At 45.3% G+C, this 15501-nt stretch overlaps 1 protein-coding gene across 2 annotated transcripts in view; it reads right to left on the reverse strand.

Annotated features, from left to right (window-relative positions):
* Window positions 1–15501, reverse strand: part of LOC142576129 (nose resistant to fluoxetine protein 6-like) — a 40809-nt gene that overhangs the window by 24469 nt on the left and 839 nt on the right. For both annotated transcript variants that reach the window (XM_075686089.1, XM_075686090.1), the window contains exons 2-7: window positions 14214–14788; window positions 12073–12284; window positions 11021–11132; window positions 7996–8080; window positions 2796–2887; window positions 1263–1442 (exon numbers count right to left, since the gene is read on the reverse strand). In XM_075686089.1, the coding sequence (XP_075542204.1) occupies window positions 1263–1442; window positions 2796–2887; window positions 7996–8080; window positions 11021–11132; window positions 12073–12284; window positions 14214–14583 (1051 nt within the window). In that variant the 5' untranslated portion in view covers window positions 14584–14788. The remainder of the gene's footprint in view (window positions 1–1262; window positions 1443–2795; window positions 2888–7995; window positions 8081–11020; window positions 11133–12072; window positions 12285–14213; window positions 14789–15501) is intronic.

Below are 15501 nucleotides of genomic sequence, written 5' to 3' on the forward strand. Positions count from 1 at the left end.
TACCCCAAGTAAGAAATAATAAATACCCACGTTTGAACGTCTGCACCGAACACAATTAGTTAAGCCCCTTTGCATCGTGTAGTATGTTTTTTTACTGTAATAGAAATACCAACACATCAATCGATCCTCGCCGAGCTATATGGCTGAAGAGTAGTGCGATAAGAAAGACAAGATGAAAGAAGGCGTTCACTCTTAACGCTGCCCGCTGCAGTAGCTTATCGCAGCTATGTTGTTTTGCTGTTGAGCTCGACGCCCAGGGTTCGATCCCAGCAGCATCGGTCGCATTTCGAAGAGGGCGAAATGAAAAAAAATCCCTGTCTGCTTAAAACTAGGTGCACGTTTAAAACTCCAGGCAATCAAAATTACTCCGCAGTTCCCCACTTCTGAGTGCCTCATGATCGCATCATGTTAGTGACACTATGAACCTGAGAATTCAAATTCTTGTTAGCTTTCAACGCTCATTGTGCATATTTCTTTTGTTCTGTGTTACACCCTCTTCTTCAAGTATATCAATACCAACTTTCTGTTGTCTATTCGCCTTGAGAGAGAGAGAAAGAAAGAGAGAGGCTAGAAAGTAATGGAGAATCACGAAGAAAACGGAACGGACGTCGACCGAATTGAAAGAAATGTTCATTGCCTTTATTACTTCTTAAAGCTTTTATTTAGAAGTTGTTGCACACATTTATCGATTTTTTGGCCTTGTCAGCGTTAGCTCTATTTTCTTTATGATAGTGTCCGACCAGGCTAGATTCACGGGACTCTATACTTCAAGGCAGCTATTAACAATATCTAGAGTGATTTGTGTAGCAGCTTGCCAAATATCCGAATTAAGGTGCATGAGATGACGTATCAAGCACAGAACACACCGCGGTCGCACCACTACAACACACATACTCGGGCCCATTTAAGCCTAATCACAATATATCGCTAAGGTCAGTGTATTGCAGGAATGTAAAGCCCTTGCGCAGTGCAAGACGCTCATGCAACGCTGCCGTACGGTGCAAGTGCACATATTGTTGCTGAAGGTAATTCATTTAGTCGGTTCATATCATTGCTTTGGTTCGTCACTATATTAATATTGTTCACGGGGTTCTTGCACAAAATTCTACCAACACTTTCAAGCATGTTAAACTTCGATATATTGGCACATTTATGGAAGAGGCGTCATACTTCCACCCCGTTACGTGTCGTCTGTTTACACAATCCAACTTACGCTCAAGCAAGAACGCACGGAGGTGCAACGACTTATGCTGAAGACTCACACCAGCTGTCCGACAGATTTATGTAGTAGTGTCCCAATACGATGTGGATACAGCAGAAGAACCGCATGCCGTGCAAGAACTGAAGATGGTAATCAACGTCGTCAATCTTGTCAGCCACCTTGAACAATTGGCGCGTGTTCGAAGTGACAGAGAAAGCCGTGACGAATTCCAGCAGGATGCCTGTGATGAATGCGCCAAAACGTAATTCGTTATAAAAAAAGTGACGTGAGGGCTACTTCACGCAAAGAAACGTTTAAAGCCTTCTCGCTCAAAAATCTCCACAAATATTACCGTTGCTTTAGAGCGCGTTCCGGAATTTAGGAAAACGTACGTTCTCCTTCCTCTGGGTTATATCTTTGTTTTGATAACTTTATAGTGGTGGTCAGAGGTCACACTAGATTTCTTTAATAACCCAGTTCATTGTTTGTAAGCTCTCCATGACGATTACAGCTATCGAACATCATTCTATTTCTTCCCATTTACCTGCCAACGTCAGACAGCGTAATTACATTTTCTTTTCTTTATTTATTTCTGTAATCATAGTTCGGGGATCTGGCTCAATCAATCAATCAAATGCGAATTTATTGCCAAGAACAGGGGAAATATTTACAGAACTGAACTATAGGTTTTTCTATAGCAAATTATTCATTCATAATGCGTTTTTTGAGCGAGTCTTTTTTACAATGCTAATCTCTTTGAAAAAGCATATTTCGCTTTATTCGATGGCTCATCATAACCTTTGTCGTAAATGGAAGTTTGCTTTAGAAAATATGACATGAGGCTCACCATACCATATAGACAAAAGCACACTACCATCAACTATATGATCAGTCAATCAGAATTTGTATTTGTCATGTATTTAAGAACTGTACTAACAACGAAATACAAAAGCTTTAACTTCTACCGCTGGTGCAGCAACCACCAGAATTTAATTAAAACTGAAGTTTAACGGACAGGAAGTTTTATAGAAAGAACTAATTGGCTGCCTTCAGGCAGTCGATGTTAATACCAAGAATATGCTTTGATTTGCGCCTTATCTCTTCGCTCAACATTACAATGCACAAGTATTGCTAGGCATACATGTGTACATTAGTGCGTGCATGTATATAATTTTATCCTGCCCTAATACAGCCAATGGACTTGTGTTGGGCATCCAAGCCAACTCAAGCAGTTTGTTATCTTTTTATTTCCCATAATGTTTGCACAAAAATTTACGGTGGTGTCCTGAAAAAAACTTCTTTGCAGGCGACATGCCTGGCGTAATGCTTTTCTAGTCTTTTGTGAAAATACACCAAAACATTTCCAACCGTTTATTTATTCATTGCAATCAGTATTGTATGATGGTATGAGTGAGAGTTAGCCTTATGAGTGCCGAAAAAAGATCGCGCGTTTTAGAATTGCCGAATAGGTAGGCATTAAAGAAATTCGGAGATACGAAAAGCCGATGATGCGGTCGGCAAGTACAGCACATGTATGTGGGTGCTAGTACTTGTGCTGAACCGTAGAAAACTGAATGTAAAAGAAAACACGTACTCATTTCCTTCTTGTCCTTTAGTTTGTTCTTCAATATTTCGTCCACGCATGTAGCTCCGAAGATAATCACTAGCAGCACGCTAAAAAAAATCCTGCAGGCGAAAGCCACATTAGGTCAATTGATTCGTCAGTGAACAAGACAGTGATTGACTTCAGCTACGGAACTTTAGAAACAACAATTCTCAGTACATGCCGATCCCATAGACTTAGGGATATCTTCGACTACTGAACCTAACAACCATGTTTGAAAGAAACCCTCGTTGAGGGAACCAATATTGCGGGACAATGGCTGATGAGCGCGTCTTCGCATTGCATTTAGTTTTCCTTAATGACCACGGTCTAATAGTGCAAGTAGAGAAATCACTAAAATTTCAACTGCAATTCGGTTCACTAACCAGGAAATTAACGACACATAGTTGACGCAGGGTGGTAATTTTCATGTAACTGAAGCGGAGATGCGCAAACCCAGACAAATGTAGAGGAATGACACGGACAGCCAAAACGTCGACCACCAACGAAAGGTCGCACACTGGCGGTAAAGAAGGAACAAATAAAACTTATCTGCGCATACTGAAGGAAAAGCAGAGCTAGCCCGTCAATTGACGACCCGCGCGGGGAGTCAGTAATAACTGTTAGGTACGACAATTCCTTTATGCGGAAGAGAAATTTGGCCTTACTTGCGCACACGCTACCGCTATTAATAAAATGTCATATCCTTGCAATACAAAAAAATTGAATGACATTCTGGACTCTCCCGTGCCAAAACCATGATCTGATTATCAGGCGCGCTGAAGTGACCTGACTCCCTGTGGGTTCCTTAACGGGCACCTATATTTAAGCATCTATATTTAAGTACACGACGGTTTTTTTTTTCTTTGCATTTCTCCCCCTGAAAAATGCGTCCGCCTCGGCCGGAACCAAAATCGCGCCCTGGAGTTTAGTAGAGCAATGCCATAGCCTCTAAGCTACCAGGGTGGGCCCCGCCCACAAGACGCGCTTCTGCGTTTACGTGAATGAACGAAACTGTTCTCTGCAAATTTCGGAGTGCACTTAAAATCGCGGCAGCGTAACAAAATATTAGACGGTGTTCCACCGGTAAACAAACGTTTAGGCTCACTAAATCGATGGTAGACTTGGCAGCCCAACGTAAAAACGACCGCCGTTGTATTAAACCTTATAAACTAAATACGCCGATATGGCATTCGGGGAACTTGGTGACGTGCTTTACATAACGTCTGTTTCTTGCAGTTCGGTCGGCCTTTTTTTTTCTCCGCACTGGGGCGCACATCTTTCCTAGCGTACTGTCAGACACAACTGTGCGACCTTTCTGTTCATAGATGGCGCTGCTGACGTCCCTGTTTGGAAGTGTTTGCCGCGTTTGCAGGCCTTCCCTTCATAAAAAAATGTAACCACGCAAAGTATTCACACTGTGGCCTGGACGCTTTCAAATGATCCATTTCAGTGCAAGCCAGCATGGCTGGCACTTAAGGGGCTCGTTAAATAAAGGTATTTAAAATTAGATCCTATTTTTGGAGGCTGACGTGCCAGAACTGTTATCTCAATATAAGGTGCACCTTAGTGGGGAACTACGGTTAAATTTCGCCACCTGTGATTCTTTGACAAGCAGCTCAATCTCAAACACGAGCGTTTTCGCATTTCGCCCCCGTCTAAACGCTGCGACCACGGCCGGGATTGAAAGCGGGACCTCGAGTTCGGCAACGTAATATCATAGCTGCTAAGCTACCGGAACGGGCCATGGCATAAAGTCAATAACAGTTCTCCCTTGGGTGCAAGTTTGCAACTACGCTATCCATCCAACAAGGACGGAATTACCATTGGCCTCATGTGTTCCGGATTGATAGCTTCGTAAGTTCATGCAATGCGTTCACAGCCTAGCAGAGCTAAACGAGGGTATTTTTTTGCGTGAGCCGACCATACTTTAGTATATAGGTTCTTGCTTCAGTAGAGGTCAGGACTGCCCCTAGTATAATTTTCAAATTTTGGCATACGTCAAGTTCATCCTGCTCGCGATCATCCTCTCTTAGGCGAAACATTTCGTTGCTATACAGTTGACGTAACGTCAGCGTCTCTTCCTTATGAAAAAAAATGTGGGAAACGGAACACCTAAAGGATACGTCTAAACAGACGAAAGATTCCGTTCCATGTCTTAGTTAAAAATTTAGTCTTCCATGAGCACGTAAATAAGGCATGCTGCCTAAGAGGGTCAGTGCAAATAGTGTACAATATACACCCCATTATGTGTACGAAACGGAGGGAACATCAACATAATTGGAACACTATTGTCAAAAAGTATGCTCCACAACACATCCGGTCCCGTATACACAAGAAAGTTCTTGCCCTGAGAATATTCGTAAGAGTAAATACCATCCAATCATCAGGTTGGATATATCATTAGCAAATTCGCCTGATCAGTGGCAAGCAGCACTTAAAAACAAAGAGCTCTGTGAATCCGGCCCCAGATGCAATCCGCCTATTGGTGCTTTTCCTTTTTTTTTACCATCCGGTACTTCCTTCTTTTGCATCCCTTCCAATCTAAGTCCTTCGCTCTGGCGACGTCAAGTGCTGCAGACTAGTCGGCTGCTCGATGAACAAACATCTACGTATACATTGTGTATTACTCTCTCTTTTCAACTACTGTGTGCGAATGCATGTTGATTAAGTGGTGCTGACCGCGCACGTGAACGGAATAAGAGCGTCTCATCTTCCTTTCTGTCCCTCAATTCCCTTTTCCCCAGCGTAGGGTAACCGACCACGCGCTTTTCTGCTCAATATCCCTGCCTTCACTTTTAATTTTGCTATCTCGCTTTCTGCATTGCCTTTGCTGCGTCGGGCTGTAGCGCCTCATTACAAATGTAAGTTCTTACATAAAGCCCTTACGTAAGCTCTCACTAGGTCTGGCCCATTTGAGCTGACAAGCGGAGAGTATACAATGCGCGATAACGATCATGTCTGCAAAGCATTATATCGCTACGCGCCGCGGAAAGGTCTGGTATTTCAAACCGAACGCTGTTTTTCCTTCTCCTTGCTGCCGCCGCGCTCCAAGCTACTGTGCCTACGTACACGTGTTCGCGCTGTGAGGTCGCTCGAGGTGACACGTGACTTCCAGAATTATTCAAGCCGACATCCGTTATGTGTGCAATATGTTGCTGGAATAGACGAATTAAAGCTTAGAGAAATAATAAAACACACAAACCGTATGTCTGCACGTTCTTGTTTTACTTCGCACCGAAGCAAGAGAGGTGTGCTTCCATTTCGTCTGCTTGTTACCACGTCGTGCTGTCGCGCGCGCATACACCGACACTATGTCTTTTTCTACCGTGTTCCAGCATGGGATCATGCTCTGTGATCCACTTATGTCTGCCTCAGTATTCTTGCAGCACAGACTGATACCGCTAATCCGGTGCCATCATGCACAGCGCGCAAAATCATATCATGCTCGAAACGAGACCGTCGCAACAGCTCGCACGCGTCGCCGTCAGCGGAAGTGCGCAGAGCCGCAAAAAAAAAAAAGGGAGGAGAAAAAAAAATGAAGGCGGGGCCCGTGGCGTATGCGTGACGTGATTCGCGAGGTCCGGTATGAGAGAACGCAGGGCAGGAATTTCGCTTGCAGAGGCTGGACGGGTCAAGTCGGGAGAGCGTATATGTTTTGCAGAGAAGCTCGCCTCCTGAAATCATGGGTTCGCGACACTGAAACATTTCTATCTCGCCTATTAATGAGCCGATTTGAAAAATGTTTGCGACAGAACGCGGCCCAGAGGGCACGTCACAACTTCCAGCGTGTAAACAAAATTTGCTATGGGGCCTGGTGAGGAGCGCTTTAAACAGACAAAAGCTAGAAGTGCACACGAGAAATATTACTGTCAGCCGGCCCACCGGAAACAGTTCCTCAGCCTAACAACACCGAAACTAACCTGAAATAACTATGCGCTATTTTATTGTGGTATTGTACTAATGTATCGACACGAAACCATATAATAAAACAATGCTCCATTCCATATTGGACCATGCTTCACTAGTTTGGAACCATAATATTAATACAGTGCGATATGAATACCGTAGGAGGAGCCGCCCTCTGCTCCCCCCCTTTAAAAATAATGCCCTCAAATTCAGTTGTCCATGCTAGGACTGCGATTTCTTGTTCGCTTATGTTAGAATTACTTTTCGAAAGACGACACACTCAGTCACTAAAAGTACTGCTTTCTTTTGTACATTCACTGTGTCAACTTTCCGACAGCAGCAAAATTCATTTTGCTGAGCTGTCGATAACCTATGGTCTTGATACTCTTATTATTGCGCCTTTCTTCACGCCTACTGACATGCCTAAGTATAGATTTTGCTCACTCCCTTTCGTCCGATTTCATACAAGCGATCGGAGACACTTAATACGGTAATAGCGCATATTCTTAAACTTTGTTCTCCTACTTTTCTGCTGTTCTGCTACTTCTCGGCATATTTTAGTTCTTTCATACTTTCCCGTTTGGAGTGGCATGCCATACATTAGTGTGGTCTGCTACGTGGTGCTCGCAGTTAAGCTGAACGCTAACCTGTTCTAGCTTTATAGAGGCTTTATGTGCTTACTTTTTTTCACGTTCTGATGCTTTTTTGTTATGTTCGCGTCATATGCATAGATTTGTCAGCATTTTCTCCATTCGCACTGAAGTAAAAAAAAAAGCAGGGTTTTACTTTAACGATAGGCTGCCATGTACTTGCGACCTACTGTTGACGACCAGTGGCTCCTTGGCCTTTACAGGTGACTTCAAGGTGCATCACCAGCTATGGGGAAGCACCAACATTAGCCTAAGGCAGCAGAATGACTGCAGCCTAATGTATCGGCGGGGCCCTTGCTTGGACTCGACTGATATCAAGGCGCTTTGTTGCGTGCACACAGTGTTCCCTCTATCCCGCTTTCCTCGTTCTGTTCCCCCTTTCCCTTCCCCTAGTGTAGGGTAGCAAACCGGACGCTCGTCTGGTTGACCTCCCTGCCTTTCCTCTCTTTGCTATCTCCCTCTTCCCCACTCATGCACACAAGAGTCGATACTGCTGTCAATGACTGCGTATGTTTATCTACGAAGTACAAAATAAATAAATAAATAAATGATCAATAACTAATCTTTTGTCTCGCTCCCAGCATCTTTTCAACTATCTGTGGTGCTGCAAAACATGATAGGAGACAACTCACACGATTGCTATCTGCGTTCTGTCCCAAGGTTGCGGCTCCGCCGTTACACAGTTCGACACCTCAAGGCGCAGCACCGGAGGCTTCACTGAAAGTATAGAAAACGCACATTTTTGTAGTGGCTTCACGAGCTAAACATTTCAGCCTAAGCAAGTGCCACGTCAGTTTTTGCAGAAGGAGACTATTTACATAGACCGTCACCATGTGAGAAATATTGTTTAGACAAGCCCAGAAACACTAATACGCGATTGTTGCCTTTGTTGCAAAATAGCAACACTCCAATTGGCTTGTTGCTTTGATCAAATGAAGGCGTCTTCACCTGTTAAAGCGTGCGGGATATGCATACCAGGAACAGAATTTTTAAAAAATAAGTTTTTCAGGTTTTCGAACCTGGCTGCTCCCTTGCGCAATTAGTCAATGAGGGATCTACGTAGGTGGCATGCTTGAGCTCCCACACAAGCATGCCATCATCCTCGTACCACCGTCATCCTGCCATATTCTTCATTTAATCGCATTCGCCCTATTGCGATCATTACTTCGTTGTCAAACCTTTGCCATTTTTCCACCGTCTTCACTCTGTCGTCACCACTGAGTTGTCATTTCATTGTCATCACGCCTCCGTCGCCAAACTGTCATCGTAATTACGTCATCGTTATTCCGTATTCATGATTCAATTATTGTCATTCCATCATCAGCCCGCCGTCATCCTGACATCGCCGTAATCATCCAGTCGTCATCGTTATGTAGTTATAATACTGTTATCACACTGTCGTCATCATACTGGCATCATCATCAGCAGCAGCACAAGCGTTATCATCATCAGCCTAGCTACACCCAATGCAGGGTAAAGGCCTCTCCCATACTTCTCCAACTGCCCCGGTCATGTGCTAATTGTGGCCGTGTTGTCGCTTCTTCCCTTCACTTCACCTTATTACCGTAAAGGCCCCCAGACTAGGAGACTGGGGGGTCCTTGCAAACTTATTAATCTCATCGGCCCACCTAACTTTCTACCGCCCTCTGCTACGCTTCCCTTCCCTTGGAATCCAGTCCGTAAACCTTAATGACATCGAATATCTTCCCTCCTCATTACATGCCCTGCTTATGCCCATCTTTTTGTTTATTTCAACTAAGATGTCATTAACTCTCGTTTGTTCCCTCGCCCAATCTGCTCTTTTCTTATCCCTTAACATTACACCATCATTTTTCTTTCCATAGCTCGTTGCGTCGTCCTCAATTTAAGTAGAACCGTTTTCGTAAGCCTCCAGGTTTCTGCCCCGTACGTGAGTACTGGTAAGACACAGCTGTTATACACTTTTCTCTTGAGGGATAATGGCAACCTGCTGTTCATGATCTGAGAATCCCAGCCAAATGCACCTCAGCCCATTTTTATTCTTCTGATTATTTCGGTCTCATGGTCCGGCTCCGCGGTCACTACCTGTCCTAAGTGGATGTATTCCCTTACCACTTCCAGTGCCTCGCTACCTATCGTAAACTGCTGTTCTCTTCCGAGACTGTTAAACATTACTTTAGTTTTCGGCAGATTAATCTTTAGACCCACCCTTCGGCTTTGCCTCTCCAGGTCAGTGAGCATGCATTGCAACTGGTCCCATGAGTTAATAAGCAAGGCAATACCATCAGCGAATAGAAAGTTACTAAGGTATTCACCATTAACTCTTATTCCCAATTCTTCCCAAACCAGGTCTCTGAATACCTCCTGTAAACACGCTGTGAATAGCATTCGAGAGATCTTAACTCCCTGACATCCTTCTTTGTTGTGATTTTGCTGCTTTCTTTACGGAGGACTACGGTGGTTGTGGAGGCGCTATAGATATCTTTCAGTATTTTTACATACGGCTCGTCTACACCCTGATCCCGTAATGCCTACATTAAGGTACTATGATGACGAACTCCTGTCGTCATCATACTACGTTAATCATTAATCGTCATTCTATGGTCATCCTGCAATCGCCCCCACTTTCTTGACGTCATGGCATCGTTGCCACTGCGTTGTCGCCATACAGTCATCATGGATGCGGGGTCATACCGTAGTCACGATGCCGTCTTGTTCGTTCCATCGTCGTAATTTCAGCTTCATCATCTCAGGACGTCATGCCATAGTCATACAGTCGTTGTCACAGTCACCGTCGTGCATTACTGGTAACCGTTGTCGCGAAGCCGCCGTGGTCGTTTCATCGTCATTTTGTTGACGTTATTTTGTTGACGTCAGTGCAGCTCCGTCACCCTAAAATATCATGCCATCGTCACGCCGTCATGGTCATGTGGTCGCCGTCAATCCAGCGTCGGCATCTCATTATCATCATGCCACCATGGTCCAGCCATCGTTGTCATAACATCGTCGTCATCCCATATCGTCATGTCGTCGCCGGTCGTTTCCATTCATCTGTCACCGTACCATTATCGTCATTGTGTTTTCGTTATGTTCTCGTCGTTATTGCGTCGATGTCATCCAGCCGTCGTCGTATACCATCGTGGTCGTTATAGGCTCATCCTTTAGTCGTGGTAATTGCAGCGTAGTCATATGGTAATCGTCACGCCTTTGTCTCATTCTATCACCGTCATGCTGCCGTAGTCGTTCCATTGTCGTCATTCCGTCGCATTCACGCTATTACCATCACACCGTCATCGTAATTCCTGCATTGTCATACGCGGGATTACATGTTGGAACACAAATCTAGGTTTAGCAAGGCGTTTGCCGATCAAAAATGTATCCGACCGGGTGACGTGCTAAATACTTGCAAACGGTCACTACATACTCACAGCCATCAAAGTTACCCTTAAACCGACACCTGCTGGACGTTGTATCGGCATATTTTAATTCTTTCATACTTTTCCGTTTAAAGTGGCATGTCAGCGATTAGTGTGGTCTGTTACGCGGTGCTATGGGGTAATAAGATCCCACAAAATATACATTTTAACATCTTGCACCCTTCGCATAGTACGCATCAATGGGACACATGTACTACGTAATAAAATCAGGTGTTTCAGCTTATACAGAGACTTGCCATACCTACGTTCACCAAAGCCTGCAAATCGTCGCGGCTGCATTCGTCAGTGAAGCAAATTCCCAGGCGAAGGATAGGCACGTCTTCGGCCGAAATGTAATCCTTGTAGAAGAGAATCTGGAACGAGCAGCATCAGTGAGAACGGTAATCGTAACCACAACAGCACTGTGATGCCTCCCTTATAAAGAAAGATTCGTAATTGACGGGAGCCGCACAGACACAAGTGGCCTAGAAGGATCATACCTGCCCTTATTCAAAGGATGCAGTGGGCTGCGCAAAAAAAACCCACAAACGTTGCCAAGCTTCAATGGAGCCACTGCACTACATCCTTCCGCAGCTGATTGTGCTTAGTCACAAAAACAAACAGATCGTTTGTTCCTCCACACTGTTTCATGTAATTAGAAGGCACCGTTTCTGAAGACAATCAGTGTGGTTATTGAGAATCACTTTGCGTGTTGCGCACAGCAATTGGTTCGTATCCGCTATGCTTTCTACAAAACAGTCATTTAATACATTACAAGCGTAAGTTGTTGATGTAAGATTACGTCACATCATGCATTTTTTGTGTACATGTATAATGACTGTTTGCTCGATGTACTACACTGTCGTCGCGAACGCAAACGGTGCGCCATAGGTTGAGATCTTTGACGACTTTCACTTAATATACACGTCATATTTTGTCATATAAAGGCATGCAACTTCATGTTAAATCAAGTTACACGACGTGTCCTTACGTCGTTCTTTCATATTTGACGCAGTATTTTGTTGTGAATACGAATGGTGAAAGTGCCTGTATCTAGCATTCGCGGTGGTGGCTGCCGTGCATGTGTGAAACTGTGTACGGGCGCGAATCGTTCCCCACTTTGGCCTTGTAATTGGGCACGCCGAGAGCAAAGCAGCGTGTAGCATGCTTAAGGATAAATTTACCGCCAGCCTTGTTATGCAACCGGATCTCCGCATGTCCCGCACTTGTTTTCAAGACACTTCGAATGCAGTCGGAAAACTCGCACACCCGATCGGAAGCATAACGCAGCTGCCGCGTTGACAAACGCTTTACCCTCGGGTGCAGGTTGTTTGAGAAGGACTCGATGGTGTCTTTCAGGGCAGTGGCGTTGTCGGAGTAAGCTAGCAGATTGCAGTACTGTCCCCGCGAGAACACGTCACCGTTCTCACGACGGATCACCGTCTCCAGACACTGGTCGAAGGCGCCGGCGTCCATGTGCGTGCCCTGGAATATACCCGGGGGGAACTTCCCCGACGCGTCGAACACTGCACGCAGAGCGAAACTTACTTGTAACATTTTGTGGGCCATTGATTATTATCATAATCACAGCGTTTCGCAGCAAATATCCGTCATAAGGAAAAAACAAAACACGAGAACTATTCTTTGAAGTCTGAGCGTCGTCAACAATAACTTGATAACTTGTCAGTTTGATGCCGCAGGTAGACGTGATTTCCCTTGCCATTTCGCAAGTGTCCACGAGTCTCATCAAGCTAGATGATGGTAGGCCTTTGTGCGGCTATCTTTCGACTATTGTGCCTAAGGTTGTGCCCTTGAGTTGGGTACATGCCGAGCTGTTGTCGGTATACGGTATACGCAAAAATCTCTTGGGAATTGTGTCCCTTGAAATGCAGAAAGCCGAATCACTTCTCGTACTCAAACCAACTTTCCCGATGGAAGCTGTCATTTTCGTTTTGATGTGCCAGCGGTATATTGCGGTAGTACACCGAAGTTTCTTGACCCGCTAGACCAACATAGACGTGCCCTCAGTTTGGTACCTATCATCCATCCCTGTTCTAAATACATGTTAGCGTGAATACTAACTTTATCAACGCCCCTCCTACCCGCCGTGGTTGCTCAGTGGCTATGGTGTAGGGCTGCTGATCACGAGGTCGCGGGATCGAATCCCGGCCACGGCGGTCGCATTTCGATGGAGGCGAAAACACACGTGTACTTAGATTTAGATGCACGTTAAAGAACCCCCAGGGGTCAAAATTTCCCGAGTTCTCCACTACGGCGTGCCTCGTAATCAGATCGTAGTTTTCGTACGTAAAACCCCATAATTTAATTAACGCCCCTCCTACTGATAGGCACACAGTCTGGCTTTCCAGCTACGCCTCCAATTGCGGCGTGCGGACAGTGTAAGTGCACGAGTTAGCAGTGAAAGAAGCCTAATAAAGAATATCGCTAACACTCACATTCTGGAGAGTGGCAAATGCTTTCTCTCCGCAGTCAATGAAAAATGTCATAACGCGACAAACTCGGCGTCGGTGTCACAGTGAATCAGGCAGCTGTGAACCACAGTTAGTAGGTATGGTCAGGTTGTTTTGACAATAGCCGCACACCAATGAAACTAAACCGCGTAAAGACAATTATTCTTTGTAACAAACACGCGAAACTTACTGACCCGCACTGATGCACATTTACTCCCTCATAAAACAGTTCTGTGGAAGTCTGCTATAGGCGGCGAATAGTTCGTGGACTAGAAAAATTGTCAACCGCTCGATTGTAGCCCCGAAGCGACAAAATAAACCCAGATAGATCTCTCGTTATGAAAGCTTCACAATTGAAGAGAATTCGTCCTGATCGTGGATTAAAACCTGTGGCGAACGCCTCTGCGAGTAGGTCGCATTACCGTCAGAGCTAATTAGGAGGCTAGCAGATCGCAGCGTGGGGTCGAATTAATCCACAATTAGAAGCACAGGAACACTGGATGTGGTAAATAAGTTCTGCGGTCACCCGCAAGATGGAGGAAGGTTCATGAGAGAGAAAATAACTGTTACCTACCCGTTCATTTTCTTTTCCCCTTCATGCGCATTTGATATATTGAGCCCGGGGCGCCTACTATCAGCGCCATTAGGCTGGTTAATTTCTACCACCTGGGGTTCTCTAAAGTGCGCCCAATGCATGGTACACGGACGTTGTTCCATTTCGCCCTCATCGAATTGCGGGCGCTGCAACCGAGATTTGATCGTTCAATTTGATGTTTAGCAGCGCAACGCCAAAGTCGCTAAGCAACCACGGCAGGTGCCGTCAGGAATGTAGGTTTTCAAACTTGAATTGTGCCGCTTCTACAAATACAGGTGAACATGGTAACACAAGGACTCAATCCAGTCATTTCCGACTTCTTCGCGAAGGAATTAATGGTGACAGTACATAACTGGCATAAGGAACGTTGCTATTCCCCAAGTACTCACGTCTCAGAACCCATGGCTCGAAGTTTAGCATGGCTCTGTAGCTCCGGAGCAGCGCCAAGCTGCACTCTGGTTGGATGTCGGCTTCCATCATCTTTCTCAGCAGTGACCGCGGTAACTTGTAGATGCCGCAGTCAACCATGTCTCGCAGCAGTCCCGCGTATTCAATTCCTTCCTTAGGCTTGTCGGTGGTTGTACCTATCGACAGCATGCCTGCCAAATCCTGGTCATTGTATACTTTCGTCGGCAGCTCAGTCTCTGCTCTAGTCCCTTGCGCTAAAAGGGGGAGCAGCGCGACAATAGTCACGAACATGAAACTCGCAACTGATGGCTCGTGTCCTCGCCTGCGCCCCTGTGCAGGTGATGGTAACATAGCTGCTAGCCTTTGCTGGCTGCGATGAGAGACAGATCTGCTCGTCCTTTAAGAACAAGGGCTTGGTGTCCAAAGAAAGAGTTCGGTGAAATAAGGGATTGTAGTGGTCTTTTCTTGTCGCTCTTAGAGACAATAAAGGCGCCTCCAACGGACTCGTAAATCTTCACGATCGTGTTTTACCTCCGTATGAAAATCCGCCACCAGCCTGGAAAGAAAAACAAATCCCATCCCGCCTCAGGATTTGAACGAGTGTTCAATCCGCACTCCTGATAGCTGCATAAGCTGCTGGAAGCGTACATCGCGTAACTCCACTATCTGTTGCTGCGTCCGTACCACCGGAAAGTCGGTATTTCCACACTATGACGTATGTGTCTCAGTTAGCCACCCGTATTCCTATCTTAGAAGCCTATAGGTCTATTCGAAGAAGCGGTCACAAAATGGATGAACGATCATGATCTTCCTTGTTTTGATTCCAGCATTGTTCATCGTCCTCAGAATAGGAGTAGCCAGTAACCTACATTGTCTGTGATGGTTCACTCTAATAAAGATAGCTGCTAAATCTGCCATCAGCTCTGCTTTGCCAATTCTCGCATGTTGCATTTTTTCCTTGCGCTGTATGCAACACCACATAGCGTTCGGAATGTGAAATCCATTTTACAAGAAAAAGCGGTTGCTTCAAGGCACTTTATTTGTACGTTTTGGGATCATAGCTTATGCTAAGGCGCACGTCTGGTCTCCGACTCTAGATGTGGGCTGCAGCAGCCGCATTTGCACAGCTTTTCGTTTTTAATAGCTATTTGACATTGGCCGACTGTCATCGGCAACAGTAGGCCCGGCATCGCGATTGGCTGACGCCTGCCGACACGAAAAGTTTTGGCGTAAGAACATTTTGTAGCTAGCTTGAGACCACCTCCCTCA

This window comes from Dermacentor variabilis, chromosome 3 (genome assembly GCF_050947875.1).
Source record: "Dermacentor variabilis isolate Ectoservices chromosome 3, ASM5094787v1, whole genome shotgun sequence".
NCBI lineage: Eukaryota > Metazoa > Arthropoda > Arachnida > Ixodida > Ixodidae > Dermacentor > Dermacentor variabilis.